Source organism: Phocoena sinus, chromosome 6, assembly GCF_008692025.1.
Source record: "Phocoena sinus isolate mPhoSin1 chromosome 6, mPhoSin1.pri, whole genome shotgun sequence".
NCBI lineage: Eukaryota > Metazoa > Chordata > Mammalia > Artiodactyla > Phocoenidae > Phocoena > Phocoena sinus.
The window spans coordinates 12,677,082-12,699,781 of record NC_045768.1 but is presented as its reverse complement, the minus strand read 5'-3'; the positions used below and the strand labels follow the sequence as shown (position 1 = coordinate 12,699,781).

The following is a 22,700-nucleotide window of genomic DNA, read 5'->3' as shown; positions in this document are numbered from 1 at the left end:
TACTGTACAGTACGGTGTAGAGTACAGTAGTATAGTATCTTTATTTCAAGCCCAGGATGTCCGAAAGCAAGAGTAAAAGCAGCGGCGACGTAGCTGGTACTGCTAAGAAGCGCCAAGCGATAACGATGGAAACAAAAGTGAAAATAATTGAGAGGGTGGAGCAAGGCAAAAAGATGGTAGACGTCGCTTGTTCTTACAACATGAATTGTTCAACCATCAGCATGAATCTAAAGAACAAGGACAAGATCATGGAACATGTGAAGTCTGCTGTGCTGATGATGTCAACAATAATATCAAAGAAGCAAAAGGAAAACTGATGGAGGAGATGGAGACACTTCTCAGTGTGCAGACGCAGGACCAGCATCAGCGCCGAGTCCCACCCAGCTTAATGCTGATGCAAGAGAAAGCTAAAAGCCTTTATGAAGACCTGAAGAAGAAACATGGCAAAGAATCAGAGGGCGCATCTTCTAATGCCTTCCATGGCTGGTTTCATTGGTTCAGGGCTAGAGTCAACCTTCACAACGTAAACGTAAGTGGAGAGGCAGTGAGTGCAGATATGGTAGCTGCCCGGGATGAGGAGTCCAAAGAGATTTGTAGCAACTTGGTGACCCTCAGCAAGAAGCTGGAGCCAGATCTGCAAGAGGACGACTTCACTGAACTCCTTGCTGGGCAACACGAGGAGCTTACTAATGAAGACCTGATGGAATTGGAGGCCCAGAGAAAGGACGAAGAGAGACAAGAGGAAGGAGAAGTAACTGAAGAACTGAAGAGATTCACGACACAGGAAATGGCAAGGGGGTTTTCTTTATGTGAGAAGGCACTGTTAGCTTTTGAGGCACAGGACCCCAACGTAGAACAGTACCCAAAGGTTGCAGCAGCCGTTCAGAATGCAATCCAGTGCCACCGTGTCATCTATGACGAGAAAAAAAGAGCTACTACCCAGACATCACTGGATCGTTTTTTCAAGAGGGTAGATAGATTTGAATCCAGCAAGGAACCAGAACCTGCGCCATCAACGTCAGGCATGAATGAAAATGCAGCTTGCCCTCCATCTCCTGTTGCTGGCGATCCTTCAGCTCTACCATCTCCCACCTCCTCTCCCTCCTCCAGTCAGTAACTCTTCGTGCCTGTTCACTCACTTGCCTGTATGCCAGCTGTTGTACGGTACTGCTGTACTTTTCAGGATACTATACTGTAAGATTAAAAATGGTTTTTGTGTTTTTTATGTATTATTTGTGTGAAAAGTATTATAAACCTATTACTGTACAGTACTATATAGCCTATTGTGTTAGTTGGGTACCTAGGCTAACTTTGTTGGACTTAACGAACAAATTGGACTTACGAATGTGCTCTTGGAGTGGAACTTGTTTGTATGTAAGGGACTTACTGTATATTAAACAATGGTTTTCAAGGCACTGGACATCGAGCAACAAAGAACAGTGATTCCCGAGAGATGGGAATCAAATGATGTGAGCTCTGTGATTGTCTCAGTTTACTGTCTTGTGGGAGAGTCCAGGCTGTAGCACAGAGAGGCAGAACTCCGGTGGAGCCCAGTGGACAATCTGTTGAGGAAATGAAACTATGAGTCAAGGGAGACTAAGATAGCCAGAGTTCTCAGGGAAGAGTCCTGGAGAGACTTTTGCACAAAAAGAGAACTCTGGAGATCCACAGAGAGTCTCCCTTGCATATTTAGCTGAGTACAGATCAGTGCATGTTCATGAGGAAACCACCTGATGCCAAGGAAAGAGCCACCAAAAAGGACTGGAGTTAACAGTGCCTGGAGCCACACAGAACCTGGAATAGTGTCTGTTCTCACCAAGAGACGGGTAAACACCATTATGCACAGAGCATTAGGAAGAGTACATATACAATCCTTGACTCAGGAGTGATGAGTAACTTGCCTTAGATGGAGCACTACTCCAGTCCTGTCTAGCAAACTTTGAAAACAAGACCCCAAACCTATTTCCATGTAACTTAACTGGATCCCACAGCAAAGTTCAAGGATATATATAGGAACGCAAAAATACCGAACACCCAAATAAAGTAAGATTCACCAAGTCTGGCATCCAGCTAAAAATGACCAGGCATGAAAAGAGGCAAGGAAACATGAGCCATAATGAAGAGAAAAACCAATCAATCCAAACCAACCCCGAATGGACACAAAATTAGAATTAGCAGACAATGACATTAAAACAGTTGCTATAATGCATTTCATACATTAAAAAAGCTAAGTAAAACTATGGAAGGTATTTTAAAAGACCCAGATCTAGCTTCTAGAAATAAAAACTACAGTGTGTGAGATGAAAAGTAGACTAAATGGGATTAGACAGCAGATTAGACATTAAAGAAGAAAAAAATAGTGAACATGAAGACAAAAACAAGAGAAACTTTAAAATGAAACAAAATTTTAAAAAAATGAACAGAGCATCAGTGAACTGTGGGACACTTTCAAGTGACCTAATATATGTGTCATTGGTGTCCCCCAAATGAGAGGAGGTGGGATGGACAGAAAAATACCTGAAGAAATAATGGACAAATATTTTTCAAATTTTATGAAAATTATAAACCCACAAATCTAAAAGCTCAATGACCCCCAGACATGAAAAACATAGACAAAATTATGCCAAAACACATCACAATCAAATTATTCAAAAACAGTAATAAAGAGAAAATATTAAAAGCGGCCGGAGAGAAAGGACATGTTATATACAGAGGATCAAAGATAATGGTTACAACAGATTTGCTGTCAGAAACAATACAAGCAAGAAGACAGAGGAGTAACAGACTAAAAGATTTGAAAGAAAAAAAATATATCAACCTAGAATTGTATACCTAGATAAAATATCTTTCAAAACCAAAGGCAAAATAAACTTTAATAAATACAAACATTGAAAGAATTCATCACCAAAAGACCCTTAACACAAGCTAAAGGAAACTCTTTAGGCTAAAGAAAAATTACACAAAACAGAAATGTGAATCTACACAAAGTAATAAAAACCACTGGAAATGGTAGCCACATGAGTACATATATGATTTTTTTCTTCTTGTTATGAGGAGATTGGTTCAAGATGACAGAGTAGAAGGACGTGCTCTCACTTCCTCTTGCGAGAACAACAGAATCACAACTAACTGCTGAACAGTCATCAACAGGAAGACACTGGAACTCACCAAAAAAGACACCCCACATCCAAAGACAAAGGAGAAACCACAGTGAGGTGGTAGGAGGGGCACAATCACAATAAAATCAAATTCCATAACTGCTGGGTGGGTGACTCACAAACTGGAGAACACTTACACCACAGAAGTCCACCCACTGGAGTGAAGGTTCTGAGCCCCAAGTCAGGCTTCCCAACCTGGGGGTCCAACAACGGGAGGAGGAATTCCAAGAGAATCAGACTTTGAAGGTTAGTGGGATTTGAATGCAGGACTTCGACAGGACTGGGGGAAACAGAGACTCCACTCTTGGAGGGCACACACAAACAGTGTGCGCATGGAGACCCAGGGGAAGGAGCAGTGACCCCATAGGAGACTGAACCAGACCTAACTGCTAGTGTTGGAGGGTCTCCTGCAGAGGCGGGGGGTGGCTCTGCCTCACCATGAGGACAAGGACACTGGCAGCAGAAGTTCTGGGAAGTACTCCTTGGAGTGAGCCCTCCCAGAGTCAGCCATTAGCCCCACCAAAAAGCCCTGGTAGGGTTCAGTGTTGGGTCCCCTCAGGCCAAACAACCAACAGGGAGGGAACCGAGCCCCACCCATCAGCAGTCAAGTGGATTAAAGTTTTACTGAGCTCTGCCCACCAGAGCACAAGTCCCTCCCATCAGGAAACTTGCACAAGTTAGCCTCAGAGCTACATAGCTTCATCCACCAGAGGGCAGACAGCAGAAGCAAAAAGAACTACAATCCTGCAGCCTGTGGAACAAAAACCACATTCACAGAAAGATAGACAAGATGAAAAGACAGAGGGCTATGTACCAGATGAAGGACCAAGATAAAACCCCAGAAAAACAACTAAATGAAGTGGAAATAGGCAAGCTTCCAGAAAAAACATTCAGAATAATGATAGTGAAGATGATCCAGGACCTCAGAAAAATAATGAAGGCAAAGATGGAGAAGATGCAAGAAATGTTTAACAAAGACCTAGAAGAATTAAAGAACAAACAAACAGAGATGAACAATACAATAACTAAAATGAAAAATACACTAGAAGGAATCAAGAGCAGAATAACTGAGTCAGAAGAACGGATAAGTGACCTGGAAGACAGAATGGTGGAATTCACTGCTGCGGAACACAATAGGGAAAAAAGAATGAAAAGAAATGAAGACAACCTAAGAGACCTCTGGGACAACATTAAACTCAACAACATTAGCATTATAGGGGTCCCAGAAGGAGAAGAGAGAGAGAGAAAGGACCCGAGAATATATTTGAAGAGATTATAGTCAAAAACTTCCCTAACATGGGAAAGGAAATAGCCACTGGAGTCCAGGAAGCGTAGCAAGTCCCATACAGGAAAAACCCAAGGAGAAACACACCAAGACTCATAGTAATCAAATTAGAAAAAATCAAAGACAAAGAAAAATTACTGAAAGCAGCAACAGAAAAACGACAAATAACATACGAGGGAACTCCCATAAGGTTAACAGCTGATTTCTCAGGAGAAACTCTACAACCCAGAAGGGAGTGGCATGATGTACTTAAAGTGATGAATGGGAAGAACCAACCAAGATTGGTTGGTAATCTATAAGATTGGTTGTAGAGTAATCTACAACCAAGATTACTCTACCCAGCAAGGATCTCATTCAGATTCGATGGAGAAATCAAAAGCTTTACAGACAAGCAAAAGCCAAGAGAATTCAGCACCACCAAACCAGCTCTACAACAAACGCTAAAGGAACTTCTTTAAGTGGGAAACACAAAACAAGAAAAGGACCTACAAAAACAAACCCAAAACAATTAAGAAAATGTCATAGGAACATACATATCGATAACTACCTTAAATGTGAATGGATTAAATGCTCCAACCAAAAGACACAGGCTTGCTGAATGGATACAAAAACAAGACCCATCTATATGCTGTCTACAAGAGACCCAATTCAGACCTAGGGACACATACAGACTGAAAGTGAGGGGATGGAAAAAGATATTCCATACAAATGGAAATCAAAAGAAAGCTGGAGTAGCAATACTCGTATCAGATAAAATAGACTTTAAAGTAAAGAATGTTACAAGAGACAAGGAAGGACACTACATAATGATCAAGGGATCAATCCAAGAAGAAGATATAACAATTATAAATATATATGCACCCAACATAGGAGCATCTCAATACATAAGGCAACTGCTAACAGCTATAAAAGAGGAAATCGACAGTAACACAATAATAGTGGGGGACTTTAACACCTCACTTACACCAATGGACAGATCATCCAAAATGAAAATAAATAAGGAAACGGAAGCTTTAAATGACACAACAGACCAGATAGATTTAATTGATATTTATAGGACATTCCATCCAGAAACAGCAGATTACGTTTTCTTCTCAAGTATGCACGGAACATTCTCCAGGATAGATCACATCTTGGGTCACAAATCAAGCCTCAGTAAATTTAAGAAAACTGAAATCATATCAAGCATCTTTTCTAACCACAATGCTTTGAGATTAGAAATGAATTACAGGGAGAAAAACGTAAAAAACACAAACACATGGAAGCTAAACAATACATTACTAAATAACCAAGAGATCACTGAAGAAATCAAAGAGGAAATCAAAAAACACCTGGAGACAAATGACAATGAAAACACGACAATCCAAAACCTATGGGATGCAGCAAAAGCAGTTCTAAGAGGGAAGTTTATAGCTATACAAGCCTACCTCAAGAAACAAGAAAAATCTCAAATAAACAGCCTAACCTTACACCTAAAGGAACTAGAGAAAGAAGAACAAACAGAACCCAAAGTTAGCAGAAAGAAAGAAATCATAAAGATCAGAGTAGAAATAAATGAAATAGAAACAAAGAAAACAATAGGAAAGATCAATAAAACTAAAAGCTGGTTCTTTGAGAAGATAAACAAAATTGATAAACCACTAGCCACACTCATCAAGAAAAAGAGGGAGAGGACCCAAATCAATAAAATTAGAAATGAAAAAGGAAAAGTTACAACAGACACCGCAGAAATACAAAGCATCCTAAGAGATTACTGAAAGCAACTGTATGTCAATAAAATGGACAACCTGGAAGAAATGGACAAATTCTTAGAAAGGTATAACCTTCCAAGACTGATCCAGGAAGAAATAGAAAATATGAACAGACCAATCACAAGTAATGAAATTGAAACTGTGACTAAAAATCTTCCAACAAACAAAAGTCCAGGACCAGATGGCTTCAAACATTGGTGAATTCTATCAAACATTTAGAGAAGAGCTAACACCCATCCTTCTCAAACTCTTCAAAAAAACTGCAGAGGAAGGAACACTCCCAAACTCATTCTATGAGGCCACCATCACCCTGATACCAAAACCAGACAAAGAAACTACAAAAAAAGAAAATTATAGACCAATATCACTGATGAATACAGATGCAAAAATTCTCAACAAAATACTAGCAAACAGAATCAAACAGCACATTAAAAGGATCATACACCATGATCAAGTGGGATTTATCCCAGGGATGGAATTCTTCAATATACGCAAATCAATCAATATGATACACCATATTAACAAACTGAAGAATAAAACCCATATGATCATCTCAATAGATGCAGAAAAAGCTTTTGACAAAATTCAACACCCGTTTATGATAAAAACTCTCCAGAAAGTGGGCATAGAGGGAAACTACCTAACATAATAAAGGCCATATATGACAAACCCACAGCAAACATGATTCTCAATGGTGGAAAACTGAAAGCATTTCCTGTAAGGTCAGGAACAAGGCAAGGATGTCCACTCTCACCACTATTATTCAACATAGCTTTGGAAGTTTTAGCCACAGCACTCAGAGAAGAAAAAGAAATAAAAGGAATACAAATTGGAAAAGAAGTAAAACTGTCACTGTTTGCAGGTGACATGATACTATACACAGAGAACCCTAAAGATGCCACCAGAAAACTGCTAGAGCTAATCAATGAATCTGGTGAAGTTGCAGGATACAAAATTAATGCACAGAAATCTCTTGCATTCCTATACACTAATGATGAAAAATCTGAAAGAGAAATTAAGGAAACACTCACATTTACCATTGTAACAAGAAGAATAAAATACCTAGGAATGAACCTACCTAGGGAGACCAAAGATCTGTATGAAGACTACTATAAGACACTGATGAAAGAAATCAAAGATGACACCAACAGATGGAGAGATATACCACGTTCTTGGATTGGAAGAATCAATATTGTGAAAATGACTATACTACCCAAAGCAATCTACAGATTCAATGTAATCCCTATCAAGTTACCAATGGCATTTTTTACAGAACTAGAACAAAAATCTTAAAATTTGTATGGAGACACAAAAGACCCTGAATAGACAAAGCAGTCTTGAGGGAAAAAAAAAACGGAGCTGGAGGAATCAGACTCCCTGACTTCAGACTATACTACAAAGCTACAGTAATCAAGACAATATGGTACTGGCACAAAAACAGAAACATAGATCAATGTAACAAGACAGAAAGCCCAGAGATAAACCCACGCACCTATGGTCAACTAATTTATGACAAAGGAGGCAAGGATATACAATGGAGAAAAGACAGCCTCTTCAATAAGTGGTGCTGGGAAAACTGAACAGCTACATGTAAAAGAATGAAATTAGAACACTCCCTAACACCATACACAAAAATAAACTCAAAATGGATTAGAGACCTAAATGTAAGACTGGACACTATAAAACTCTTAGAGGAAAACATAGGGAGAACACTCTTTGACATAAATCACAGCAAGATCTTTTTTGATCCACCTCCTAGAGTAATGGAAATAAAAAGAAAAATAAACAAATGAGACCTAATGAAACTTAAAAGCTTTTGCACAGCAAAGGAAACCATAAACAAGACAAAAAGACAACCCTCAGAATGGGAGAAAATATTTGCAAACGAATCAACAGACAAAGGATTAATCTCCAAAATATATAAACAGCTCATACAGCTCAATATTAAAAAAACAAACAACCCAATGCAAAAATGGGCAGAAGACCTAAATAGACATTTCTCCAAAGAAGACATACAGATGACCAAGAAGCACATGAAAAGCTGCTCAACATCACTAATTATTAGAGAAATGCAAATCAAAACTACAATGAGGTATCACCTCACACCAGTTAGAATGGGCATCATCAGAAAATCTACAAACAATAAATGCTGGAGAGGGTGTGGAGAAAAGGGAACCCTCTTGCACTGTTGGTGGGAATGTAAATTGATACAGCCACTATAGAGAACAGTATGGAGGTTTCCTAGAAAACTAAAAATAGAATTAGCATAAGATCCAGCAATCCCACTACTGGGCATATACCCAGAGAAAACCATAATTCAAAAAGACACATGCACCCCAATGTTCACTGCAGCACTATTTACAATAGCCAGGTCATGGAAGCAACCTAAATGCCCATCAGCAGATGAATGGATAAAGAAGATGTGGTACATATATACAATGGAATATTACTCAGCCATAAAAAGGAACGAAATTGGGTCATTTGTGGAGACATGGATGGATCTGGAGACTGTCATACAGACTGAAGTTAGTCAGAAAAGAGAAAAACAAATATTGTACATTAATGCATATATGTTGGAACCTAGAAAAAATGGTACAGATGAACCAGTTTGCAGGGCAGAAGTTGAGACACAGATGTAGAGAACAAATGTATGGACACCAAGGGGGGAAAGCGGTGGGGGCGCGGGGGTGGTGGTGTGATGAATTGGGCGATTGGGATTGACATGTATACACTGATGTGTATAAAATGGATGACTAATAAGGACCTGCTGTATAAAAAAATAAATAAAATAAAATTCAAAAAACATAAAAGTAAATAAATAAATTCACAAGGCAGATCAAAAGACTATAATGGCCAAGACAACTTTGAAAAAGGAGTACAAAGTTGGAGGACTTCCACTACATGATTTCAAGACTCCTTATAAAGCTGTAATAACAAAGACAGTGAGGTATTGGCATAAAGATTGACAAATATACCAACAGAATAGAGGATTCAGAAATACACCCAACACATGTCTGAGCAACTGTTTTCAACATAAGTGCAAAGGCAATGGGGGAAAGGTTAGTATTCTCATCAAACATTTCTGAAGCTATCTGATATCTCATGTAAAACAAAGAAACAAGAAAAAGTGAATCCATACCTCACATTATATTAAAAAACTAACTCAAAACAAATCATAGACCTAGACTTAAAACTATAAACTTGGAGATGAAAACATAAGAGAACATCTTTATGAACTTGGGTTAGGTTAAAGATTCCTGATATATGACACCAAAAAGCATGATCCATATAAGAACAAATCAATTAACTGATCCATCAGAATTTAGAACTTGCTCTTCAAAAGATACTGTTGAAAGGATGAAAAGACAAGGCACAAACTGGGAGAAAATATTTGCAGTTGGTATATCTGATGAATACTTGTGTTCAAAATATATAAAGAACTCTCAAAACTCAACAATAAAAATAACTCAATTTTTTTAAATGGGTGAAAGATGTGAATAGACATTTCATCAAAGAATATATTTGGATGGCAAATAAGCACGTAAACAGATGCTCAACACCATTTTTTAAAAATAAATTTATTTATTTATTTTTGGCTGCATTGGGTCTCCGTTACTGTGTGTGGGCTTTCTCTAGTTGCAGCGAGCAGGGGTTACTCTTCGTTGCAGTGCGCGGGCTTCTCATTGTGGCGGCTTCTCTTGTTGCGGAGCACGGGCTCTAGGCATGCTGGCTTCAGTAGCTGTGCCACGCAGGCTTCAGTAGTTGTGGTGCACAGGCTTAGTTGCTCCGCGGCATGTGGGATCTTCCCGGCCCAGGGCTCGAACCCGAGTCCCCTGCAGTGGCAGGCGGATTCTCAACCACTGCGCCACCAGGGAAGCCCAACATCATTAATAATTAGGAAAATACAAATTAAAGCCAATGAGAAACCACCACACACCTGTCAGAATGGCTAAAATTAAAAAGCCTGACTGTTACCAAGAGTCGGCATGGATGTGGAAGAACTAAAATGGTCATAGTTGCTGATGGGAATACAAAATGGCACAACCCACTTTGGAAAACGATTGGTACTTTCTTTAAAATTAAATGGACACCTACTATATGATCCAGACATTCTATTCCTATGCATTTACTCAAGAGAAATGAAAACATATGTTCACACAAAGACTTATACATGAACGTTCATATTATCTTTATTTGTAACAGCTAAACACTGGAATCAATCCAAATGTCCAGCAGCAATTGACGGTATAAGCAAACTGTGGTAAATACATTTAATGGAACACTCCTTAGTAATAAGAAGGAATGAATTATTTAAGAAACAATACGGATGAATCTCAAAACATGTTGAGTGAAAGAAGCCAGACCCCTCCCACCCCCAACACACGCAGAAAAGTATCTGCTGTATGATTCCGTTTATATAAAATTCTAGAAAGTGCAAACTAATCTTGACTGAAAACACATCCACGGTTGCCTGGCAGTGGAAGGTAGAGGGCAGGGAGGAGAGGGACAAAAGGATTATAAATGAACGTGAGGAAACACTGCGGGTGATGGATATGTCCATTATCTTCATTGTGATGATGCTTTTATGGGTTTTTATACATATATCAAAACATAGCAAGCTGCAAAGTTTAAATATTTGCAGTTTAACTGTACCTTAGTTAAAGCTGTTTTAAAAAAAAAATTATGAGACAAATAAGCTATCTGCATAGTCTCAAAATATCTCCCCATAAGATACTTAATGATTACAAAGGGAAAAGTAGTAACTTTATAGTCGAGAAATCTAGCAGATACTACCTTAACTAAGGGATCAATATTAACATCACCAGGATTAAGACATCTTGACATCATGTTTCTCTCCTGATATGCTGCACTGAGAAGGTCACAGCATCACCTTTTGTGGTATTCTACCAAAAATGTGTAATCTGAATTTAATCATGAGAAAAATCAGACAGAACCAAGTTGAGTGACACTCTTAAGGAAATAACGGGTCAGTACTCTTCAAAAGAATCAAGGTCATGAAAGACAAAGGCAGACTGAGGAACTGTTACGGCTCAGAGGAGACCAAATAAGGAGAAATAAAAACTAAAGGCAATGAGGGAATAGGGGGTGGATGCTGTACCAGAAAAAGGTCATTAGTAGGACAACAGGAAAAATGCAAACAAGGTGTGTAGATTATTTAGTAAGACTATATCAATGTTAATTTCCCAGTTTCAGTAATTATACAAGATGTTAATGTTAGGAGAAGCTAGATGAAGGGTGTATGACCTGCATATGAAGAGTCATGGCAGCTTTATTTATAATATCCTCAAACTGGAAATAACCCAGCTGCCCATCCATTGGTGAATGGATAAATAAGTTGGGGTATATTCATAATGGAACACTATCCAGCAATAAAAATACAAACTACTGACACAACAAACATGGATGGAGCTCAGAAACATAATTCTCAAAAAAAAAAAAAAAGACTCAAGAGAGTACATACTATATGATTCCATTTATATGAATTTCCTGAACAGGCAGAACTAATCTATAATGAGAATGCAGATCAGCAGTTGCCTGGGCTGGGGGTTGTGAGGCATGATGGCAAAAAGGCACAGAGGAACTTCTGGGGATGATAGCAATGCTCTTCTCACTTATCTGATTTTGAAGACAGTTGGTATCTATCTCATTTAAGCTCAGTCTTGCAGAATACTTAAATAAAGAGTTGTAGAAATGGGACAGAAAGTTACTCCACGTAGCGACAGTGGCGTGAGCAAAACCACAGAAGTGGGAGATTGATATAGGGACCAGCCGATCGTTTTTTTTAATTAACTGTGCACATAATTTGCATACAACAAAATGCACCCGTTTCAAGTCGAAAATTCGAAGAATTTTAAGAAATGTATACAGTCCCATGTGACCACCATTCCATAGAGAGCTTCCTTTTCAAAATTACCACTTCAAGCTGTTTTTGTTTACTGTTTGGATATGGAATGAGTCATTTGAAAATTGATTCTGGAACAAATTTAAAGCAGGACACTTAGAAGGTTTCCCCCTCAGTTTGTCAGACCTACTCAGTGGTCTCGAATGAGAGCCCAACCTCCCACGTTTCATGCCACGAGACGGCAGGGAGACCACACTTCTGGGATTCACCCAAACAGCCCCAGTCCACGTGTGGACTCAACGCTCTGCTCCAGGTCTGACTCCCCGGCTCTGCAGACGCCCTGACCCCATGATCTAGCTCCTGACACCATCCTCAGGCCTGTCTCCTGGTGTCAGGACCCACTTCTTCAGTTTACCTGCCTGTCATCCTACCCGTTCAACTCTGCAAGCTGCCTCGATCGCGGCAACACCTGCTGTGTCCTGTTAAGGCACCCCCTACACCAGTCTCAGCTTCCTGGGGACCCCCTGCCCCAGCTCCCAGCACAAAGGACCCAGGACCAAGCTGCAACCATCATAGAGTTCAAGGGTCATGGGGACGGAGTGCCACCTACCTGAGCCACAAAGAGCTGGAACTCGTCAGGCAGAATCCATGAGCGGGGGTAGAAGTTGTACTCCTCAGGAAAGAGATTCTGCATGATTCTTACTGCTCTGCTCAGAGTAATTTTACGCACCATCTCCGTCATGCCTGGGGAGAAGAGAAGTTGTGAGGTTTTAACAACAGTGGGCCACTAGCGATAAAACAGCCATAATTGGGGACTTTTAAAACCACCCACCCGACATATTCACTTTTTCAGACAGGATTTTAAAAAAAGGTCTGAGTGGTTCCCCACAGCAGTGATTCATGGTTTGGAAAGACCTAGCAAATTAATGAAAAACTTGAGGGAATAGATGGATATTTTTTCCTCATAAAAATGAAGCATCAATTTAAAAGAATGAGTTTCCACCTAGTTTCTTATTCCACTCTTTGTCAGCCCCCTAGATAACAAAGAAAGAGAAGAATTTATATCTTGCACTTAAAACTTAATATCCGCTCTAATTCTGGGCCACCACGCATACCTCTGGGATTCCTTCCATCTTATACCCTGGAGAATATTAACTAGTGGACTCTGGTTACATTATGAGAAGCTTAATTACATTGCTTTGTTTTAATCTTTCATGAGTATTAAAGGCATAAAACAGAAAAATACACACCTTTCAGCAGAACATCTGTCTCCTTGAAATAAGGACACGAAGTGGAGAGGTTAGCACAGTGTAATTTATAGTTTAAGGGGAAAAAATGGAATCTGTAGGAGTTCTTCAGTTATGAGTACTGAAATTGACATTGATCATAGCTCATTAATTTGCCCAGAGGGGATGGAAATGTCTCACTTATGAAACATTTTAAAAGAATGGTAGTTTTTTTCCTTGTCACATCTTTAGAAATGCTGACAAGAAAAGAAACGGAGTATATATCTTAGCAAATTTTAGGCAAATAGGTAAAAATTATTTAAAATTTTAGCATGCTTATTTCTTAAGGCAAATATCACTGCTCAAAAAAATGGAGACTAAAAATGGCCTTCACCCTGAAAGGGGCTACACAGTTCCATCAATAACTAGAAATTTGCTAGCAAAGTCATTTTTAATAGAAAGTACAAAGTTCCAAGTCAGCTTGGCAGGTCCAAATTACTGCACTGCAAATGGGCAAAGTCAGAATGCATGAGGTTTGTCTAAACTACGTTCAGGAAGCAAAGGGTGAACACTGAGAATGAAGGCTTTAATAATCTACTTCTTGCTTCCCTCAGCATATTAAAAAGAGCAATAAAAATCTAAAAGATGGCAACTTCAAGATGTCAGTGCCTAGGTTGTTAGCTCTTGTTTAGAAGGAGATAGAGAAGGATTAAATAAGAAATAAAGGAGCTTTAAAGGCACTAATAAACTGTGCTCTAACACGGCTTCTCTGATATTAGAGGAAACTCACTGAGGACACTTTTCTGAACTTCCCAAGAAATCAGTATGAGTCCAGAAAATTAGAGCTATTTCCTTTTATTCCCCCATGAGATTAGAATTTTTGAGTTACAAACACTGGAGCTGAACGCAAAGTACACGAAATTCCAACTTCTTTGGAAATGTTTTAGTTGTATTTCACATTTTAGTTATAGTATTAAACTAAAAACCTGCTTAACTGAGTGCAACACAGCACCTTACAGCAAATACGTGATGCCCCCTGGCCAAACAGTGCTGTGGTATTGTCCGAGTTTTAATGGCGATGTGACAGGAGAAGGTTTGCTTTCAGAAATCCCTCGGCAGGTCAGAAGGACTCACATAACACACACAGGAGTGCTGTGAGTACAGGAGTGTGGTTCGAACGCTCCAGAGAAGCTCTGTGAAAACCAATGTCCAGCAAATGGAGTAAGTATTCATTTGAAATCTGCAATGGCTCCTTTTGCCATGCGGGTCACCAGCCCCCAGGCCGGCTAACAGATCTGTTTCTGAGTTTACATCTGCGTCTGTCTCCAGATAGTTCTCTACAAAAACCAGCCAACTTAAGAAGCATCCCTTCAAGCCACTGGCTACTTTTCCCACAGGCTGTAGACGGCTCACCCCGAACCCTGCCTCAATGCCTGTCTCTGGAAGGCAGCAGTGTCAACCTCCCTCAATCCACTTTTACTGACACCTTTGTTCCTCCGCCATCTTTAAGCTGCAGGGGAAAGCATCTCTGAGCCCTCCTGAGCCCCCATGTGGTAGCTGCAAGCATCCCTGCCTCTGGCAGGGGCTGAGAGAGAGATGTGGGCTCTGTCATCTCTCAGTAAGATGCGGACAAGAGTAGCTGCTCCAGAGCATATGCTTCCAGAGTAAATCTGTAAAGAGGGAGGTCACTGTCAGGCCATGCTGACTCCAGACTCTGTCTACCTTCTCCAAGCAGCTGCAGCACGTGACCCCTCCCTGTGACCCCTGCCCGAGGCTCTGGGACCCATTCTGACCTGAGGTAGAAGCTCTAGGTCCAACCATTAGCTCCCCTTTGGGGAGCTTGGACCCTTTCTTTGTAGTCCAGTTAGATAAGGAGGATTTTAATTACTTCTCTGAGGCTCTGTTGCCTGTCCCCAAAGTTTGGTCACCGGTCCTTAGCTCCCGGTGCCTGAGTGGCTGCCTCAGCGATGCCTTTGCCCTGAAGTCTACAGTGTTCCTCCTCTGTTCCCCCTAAGCCTCCCCTGCAAGGGCTGGAGTCCTCGTGTGACTTGAGCCCACTGGCTGGGCTCCTGCTATACTAACAGGTGCTTTTGAGGCTGACTGTCTACCTGCACTTCTCAAGAAGGTCTGTTCCTAGATGTCCCTATTGTGGCCATTCCCCTGTCGGTTGGGGAAAGCTCCTAACTCAGGCTGCAGCTTCTCACCCAAGAGCTTGCCTCCTGTCACTGCTTCTGGGCCCGGGTTCTTCTGTCTGCCTCACTGGAGTCCCAGGGCCTCGGGTGGTCTCGGCCCATTGGTGTTACACAGGAGTCTGATCCTCAGGCTTGCCCACGCAGGCCTACTTAGCCCAATTTAAGACAAAACAAAACAAATCAAACACACAATCTGAGCTATGCTGGGAGTGCTATTCAATCCAAGTATCATTTATAACAATAATTCTTGGCAAAAACACATTAAAACGACCAAACAGCAAGCAAACATTGATACTTTCAGATCCCGGATACTGCAGTGGCCTCTTAGCTGTTTCCTCTCTCAGCCTTTCCACCCCAAACCCCCCACCTGCACCCCTGCCTCCAATGCATCCCCTCTGGCAGATCTTTCCAAACTGCAGGCTGGGCCACGTCACTCTCTAGCTTAGAAATTTCTCAGTGGCTCCCGGTGAAGTTTGGGCCCCGCCTTTCACCTCTCCACCGCCCTATCAAACTTGACCCTTTCTAACTAGCATGGGTCACATGCCCTTTGCTGAACGAGCAACGTGCAAAGCTTTCCATGCCTTTGCACCCCATCTGCTCCCTTGATTTGCAAGGGGGACAGGCCCATCCATCCCTGGAGGCTCAGTTCACATTCAATCCTCTTTTCCAGGATCTCTTGCCCTGCCTGCCCCCTCAAGCAAATCTGGGTTAGGTCACGTGCCCTTGTTCCAAATTCGCACAGCATCCCTCTGGCATGGCGCTTATTTTGTATTTGACTTCTCTCTTTACGTGCTTTTCTCCTTGTGTTTGTATCCCTAGCCCAGACCACTGCTTGGCAGATGGCTGTCCCCAGAGATCCCTCCCTGGAGCCCCCTCCTCCTCTGACAAAGTCCCCTCCTCAGGGTGGGCTCTCAGGCACCACCCGCCACGTGTTGCCATACATCTCAGGCCCGGAAACTCAGCAAAAAAACTGTTGCTTGCAAAGCTGAGAATTGATGGTTCTGTTGCTTGCAAAGCTGAGAATTGATGGTTCTGGGCTTTCTTAAGGCAAAGACATATCTAAATCAGATTATTTTTAGTGAAAGTCTTAATTCATCAGTTAAGATATAATAACATATCTTGAAGGAAATTGCCCATAGAAAAGTGGCTAAAATCTAACGTGCTGACACGAACAAAATAAATTACTTCCATATGCGTATCCAAAAGTTTTCAGTTTATTCAGCATGTGAAGTGTTTATCCTTGCCTGGCACGTCCACTAGAACTTGCTCTAAGTAATACACAATGCATACAAAATGCATCTTCAGAATAATGGGATACATCACAGACAGAAGATAAGCATGGACACCAACTGGAGCCAAAGGACAGACCATTCTGGAATCACCCCATCACTAAGGATTGTTGTCTTTCACAGGGCAGAGTGTAGCGGCCCTGGCCCACTGCCTACAGGCCTGCTTTGTCATTGGAGCTAATTAATTGCTGTTAGTAAAGTGGAAAATTGTACGTACCTATCACTGGCACATGGAACATGAGATGGGGCAAATGTGCTTCTTCAGAATGAATATTCTTATATCACCTTTAATGAAACTAGCCCTTTGAGTGTATTTTTTTCTGTATTTCTATTTGCGTCCCAAATGTAGAGCTATAGCGACTCCTTCCTTCCTACTCTCGGCCACCAGATGAGGCGTGAGCAAATAGGGAACATGTCAGTGGAGCCTCATTTGATAATTCATGTCTTGGGAACTCTGTCCATATTCAAAGAGTTGTTCTCTTCCAAATTATGTTCTCCCAATAAGTTCTTTTAGTGGCATCAAACGTCATCTTTTATGAGCAGCAAGACAGAGAAAATAATAGCTATCCCTTTAAACTGTGCAAGGACCCTGGCTGCAAGAGTCCTCCTTATTCTCTGACAAAACACTTTCTCCTCTAAGAACCAATCTGACCTTGGGTTAATTTTCTAGCTCTGTTCCCCAGGAAACCAATAAAGGGAGAAAGTTAGCTGTGTGACTAGACAACAAAGCATATGGTTAAAACGATCCCTTATTGTCATCTTGCATAAATACCTGGTAGGGAGCCACAGCTCCGGGCTTTCCTGAGTGTAGTGAATCTTGTAACTTAGCATGACCCTGGTGGGGACCCTGGAAGCTGTGCTGTGGAGGACCTATGTGAGCTATTGGCTCCTACAGGGTTTCTAAGTCAAGGTAGACCCACATCCACCAATGTGGATCTTGTCTCTTTGCACCTGAGCTTTCACTTACGGAGCCAAAGACTAGCTCTGGAACCCTTGCCATGACGCCACTGAGAAGAAATGTCTGACACTGACTGACTGGCAAGCTGTGTTTCCTGTCCTGTATCCTTGTAAGTAAAGCTGAGCCAAGTGGCCCATGGTGGTCTGTTTGCTTAGTTGAAAAACCCGCTAGTGGACATGGCATAACTTGCCAATGTATAACGTATGGCTATTGGGTTTTGTGAGAGGTATTTTCTTAAAGATGTGGCATGGAATTCCAAAAAAAAAGAATAAGTTGATCCTCCTCTTAAAAATAAGCATAAATGAAACAACTAGAGAAAACAACTACACTCTGGCTGCAACTACGTAAAAGTGATACATAAACATGGTTAAGGTTTGGGAGAAATTCTAGAAATATTCACCTTGTGGTTTTGTTAAATGAGGGATGGGATTCGTGGTGGTGTGCTTTTTAAAAATTATATATTATTGTATCCTATATGGTTTGTGCCCGTTATGTTAAAACTTCTGAAAATAAGTGGGACCCCTTTGGCTGGGACCATACCCAGATTAACCAAATGTCCCCTTCTCCCTACACATGCCCACTTAACTTAACCAGCCTCTTCACTTAGCCATTCAAAATAATGAATAGTAATCATAGTAGAAGAGGGTGGTAGAGATTAATAGTAAAACGGAAAGGTATATGATAGGGCGGAGGCTGGGAGTGGAGTGAAGGGGCATCTCAGAGTGTTGGCTGGGACACCTAGGTGGCACCGAGCCCCCCTTGCAGTCTCACTAAACAATAGTGTCACTAGACAATGCCTTCAGGTTAAAGGCAGAGGCAGTTCGCAGCTCCTGTTCCCAGTATGGAGACTGGTGTATGTCGATTTTAAAATGGTACCTGCAAATAGGATACTTAAAGAAAATGGAAGCTGCGAACCCCATTTCTGTGATACTGTCCCAGAATTTTAGTACTTCTGTTTTCTGTCTCCCGCATATTAAATAGAAATTGAAATGGTCTATTTTATTTTGTTTGTTTATTATTTTAGTGCAACATGCAGCTTTTATTAATGTTAGACTAACTCTGTAGGGGAAACGGTTCATTTTATTGCTTTAAGGTCCTGCTTTCTCCTTTCCCTCCAATGGGCATAAAACTAGGGCTGCCTCCGATTTGCCATCAGTAGGTGAGACAGCAGTTATGGAGGGCCTCGGTGTGCCTGGAAGGACTGCAGGAGCCGTGGGAACATCCAGAAGTGTAGGAGGCACGGCCCCTCCCAGGACCTCACGGTTTACCTGGGCAAGCCACACACGTAGATGGATTCAGAGTCCACGTTCACTGAGTCATTGAAATGTTCCAGAAACTATGGTGAGTGCAAATGGATTTTTTTTTTTTTTTTTTTTTTTTTTGCCTTTTGAGAATATAGTCCCCTCGTGACGCTCCCATATTATATCTGAAATCCAAAAGGTGAAAGTCATGTTCTTCTGCCGGTGGAATTAGACCGGAAGAGCCTGTCTTTTTACGTTTTGGAACCTCCAGTCTTAAAACCCTTGGTGAGTTAAGTCCTGATCACCTTGCCTCCCAAGGTCACGGCACTGAGGCAGCGTGTAGGCAGTCATTCCCAATTAAGAGCCCTCCAGTTTGATGTCAAAACACTGTTATGTTTTTGTCGAAGAGCGTACCCTGAGGCTCAGCCCTGGAAACGTTTTTAAATGCCAACAATAACAGTGGATACCTGGAAACTTGTTCACTAGACCGGAGAATATGTCACTGTCGTGAAATGAAACTCCATGCCAGTAGATGTCACAAGGCAAGCGTCGGCCAAATGGGAACTAGAAGAAAGAGGGGAAATGTGATGAATGACGGGAACAAGAAGCGCAGCTCCGGCACCGAGGGTCTCTTCTGTACAAACTCCCAGCGGCCTGGCACACATCACATGATTTAATGCTCATAATAAGCATGTGAAGTTGCTGACCTTCTTTCCCATGTTGCAGGGGAAGAAACAGATTAAGACAGGCTGAGTAACTGTCTCAGGGTCACAACCACTGAGAGGCAGAGTTCTGATTCTGCGTGGCGGGCACTGTACTAGTGACCGTAGAGGCACCCTTTTGTTAGAATCCTCATAACCATCCTAGAAAGCATGATGCGCATTTCACTGATGAGAAAATTGGGGCTGAGAGGGGTAATGTAACATGCCCAAGGCTGCACAGAGCTGGAAATGGGAAAAGTCAAGAACTGAATGCAGGGCTGAATTCCAAACCATACTTCTCTTTAACTGAAGACCACAACATTCAAACCAGTCCCCCCAGAACGAGCTTTCACAATCTCTTTCTATCGCTTTCTCTCTCTTCCTCTGTCTCTTACACACACACACACACACACACACACACACACACACACACACACATACACACATATACATACACACACACAGTCCACAAGGGCAGGATATATTCCCCAGTGCCTAAAACGGTTCCTGGCATTCAACAAAGACTTTTTGAATGAATGAATGAACAAACCAGGAATGGTCCTCTGACTCACGATGAGATAACCAGGTTCTCTCTTCCAGGAATATGGAAATCAGAGATGCCCGGCAGCCTCTGCTGGCCCTTGCACTGGAAGTGATCAAAAGCCAGAGCAGGGCAGCTGTGCTTGGCTGTGTGCACAGCCTGACAGAGAAGCAGAGGCAGCCAGGCTGCTGAGAGAGGAGAAAGGAGCAGGTGCAGAGAGAAAAGCAGAGATGAGGCCATGTGGCCCTGGCAACACAGACTGAGTGGCCTCAGTTCCCAGGGCTTCTAGGTCCTCGGCCCAGACCCTTCCGAGCCCGGCTGTCCCTTCTGTCCTTGGATCCTGTAAGGCAGCCTCATACCCACAGAATGCATCTCCTTTGCACAAACTATAGGGTTTCAGTTACTTGCAACCAGAAAATCCCTCGCTGAGACCAAAGGGCCTGCTCTTTCTACTACATCTTGCTGCCGCTCAACAAGTTCTGCACTTACACAATGTATTTTTAAAATGCGTAACTCAGATGACCCTCCTTAAGGGAAAAGAGTGAGGACACGTTATTTCATATTTAGAACCTGCTTGTTAAAAGTCCAAATGAAGAGAAATGTCAACACATTAAACAAAATCATCCAATTTTCCCGTCCTAAGACTATAGTTAATCAGAATTTTTATCTGCTCCAAGTTGAGAGGGCTAAGTTCCAGTGAGAGAACACAGCATTACCAATGAAATGGTGGTGACTCAATGCTTTCCAACGATTCCAAATTAAAATGAAGGCAAACAGGCTGAAGGCCTTTAAATCATTCACATTATTTCAAAACTGTGCCAAAGTGAGACATATAGTACACACTCTATTAGCATTAACAACTTCCATCTATTAAGTGCTAATACAGAGGAGGAAAAAATAACTTAACCAGGGAGGTTCCTCTAAAAAGCAGACTATCCAAGCAAAGTTTACTAAGATCCAAGCGGCTTTGCTGCCCACACTGCAGGAGCAACACGTGCTCCACGTCAGTGGATTACTGAGGACTCCTTATCACCCTTATGATCTCCTTTCAGTTCCTGGCACTTCCATGATTCCTAAATCAACCTTTCATTCAGAGCCCTTAGCTCATTCAGTTTTGAGAAACTATCTTTTTCTAAATCAATTTATTCGGTAATTTCTTTGTGCCAGGCACTGGGCTAGGTACTGAGAACACAGAGAAACACAATTTTAAGTAGGTCCCAGGACTTCATAACCCCACGTCTTTTTAAGATCTTTTTAAAAACTGCTTAAACAGCTAACATCACGCTCAATGGTGAAAAACTGAAAGCTTTGCCCCTAATATCAGGAATGAGACAGGGCTACTCACTTTTGCCACTTCTGTACAACACAGTATTGGAAGTTCTAGCCAGAGCAACAGGCAAGAGAAAGAAGTAAGAAGCATCCAAATTGGAAAGGAAGAAGTAAAATTATGTTTGCAGATGACATGATCTTATATATAGAAAATCCTAAAGCTCACACACACACACACACACGTTAGAAATAATCAATGAATTCAGCAAAATTGCTGGATACAAAATCAATACCAAAAAATCAGTTATTTTTCTATATATTGACCATGAACAGTCCAAAAAGGAAATTAAGAGAACAATTCAATTTACAATAGCATCAAAAAGAATAAAATACTTAGGAATTAACCAAGGAGGCAAAGACCTGTACACTGAAAATTACAAAATGATGCCAAAAGAAATGAAAGACACACATAAATGGAAAGATATCTCATGTTCAAGGATTGGATTTCATATTATTAAGATGTCAACACTACTCAACGTGATATATAGAGTCAATGCAATCCCTACCAAAATTCCAGTGACCGGTTTTTTTTTTTCTTGCAGAAATAGAAAAATCCATCCTAAAATTCATATGGAATATCAAGGGATCCCAAATAGCCAAAACAATCTTGGAAATGTCACACTTCCTGATGCCAAAACTTATAACAAAGCTACAGTAATCAAAACAGTGCATAAGATAACAATGAGATACCACTACACACCTTAGAATGGCCAAAATCCAAAACACTAACAACACCAAGCGCTGAAGAGGATGTGGAGCAACAGGAACTCTCGTCCGTTGCTGGTGGGAATGCAAAATGGTGCAGCTACTTTGGAAGACAGTTTGGCAGTTTCTTCCAGAACTAAACATACTCTTACCGTGTGGTCCAGCAATTGTGCTCCTTGGCATTTACTCAAATTAGTTAAAAACGTATGTCCACAAAAAATCCTCCACGCAAATGTTTACAGCAGCTTTATCCATAACTGCCAAGACTTGGAGGCAACCAAGATGTCCTTCAGTAAGTGAATGAATAAATAAACTGTGGAACAGCCAGACAATGCAATTTTATTCAGCACTAAAAAGAAATGATCAAGCCACGAAAAGACACGGAGAAATCTTAAATGCGTATTAGTAAGTGAAAGAAGCCCATCTGAAAAGGCTACGTACTGTATGATTCCAATTATATG

At 41.3% G+C, this 22,700-nt stretch overlaps 1 protein-coding gene across 9 annotated transcripts in view; it reads right to left on the bottom strand.

The window, feature by feature from the left end:
* The window catches only part of TTLL11 (tubulin tyrosine ligase like 11), a 264,739-nt gene that overhangs the window by 195,794 nt on the left and 46,245 nt on the right, over positions 1-22,700 (bottom strand). For all 9 annotated transcript variants that reach the window (XR_004350519.1, XM_032636284.1, XM_032636281.1 and 6 more), the window contains exons 2-3: positions 19,431-19,527; positions 12,668-12,801 (exon numbers count right to left, since the gene is read on the bottom strand). Coding sequence is in view for 8 of the 9 variants with exons in the window: in XM_032636284.1 (XP_032492175.1) it covers positions 12,668-12,801; positions 19,431-19,527 (231 nt within the window). In the remaining variant the exon portion in view is untranslated. The remainder of the gene's footprint in view (positions 1-12,667; positions 12,802-19,430; positions 19,528-22,700) is intronic.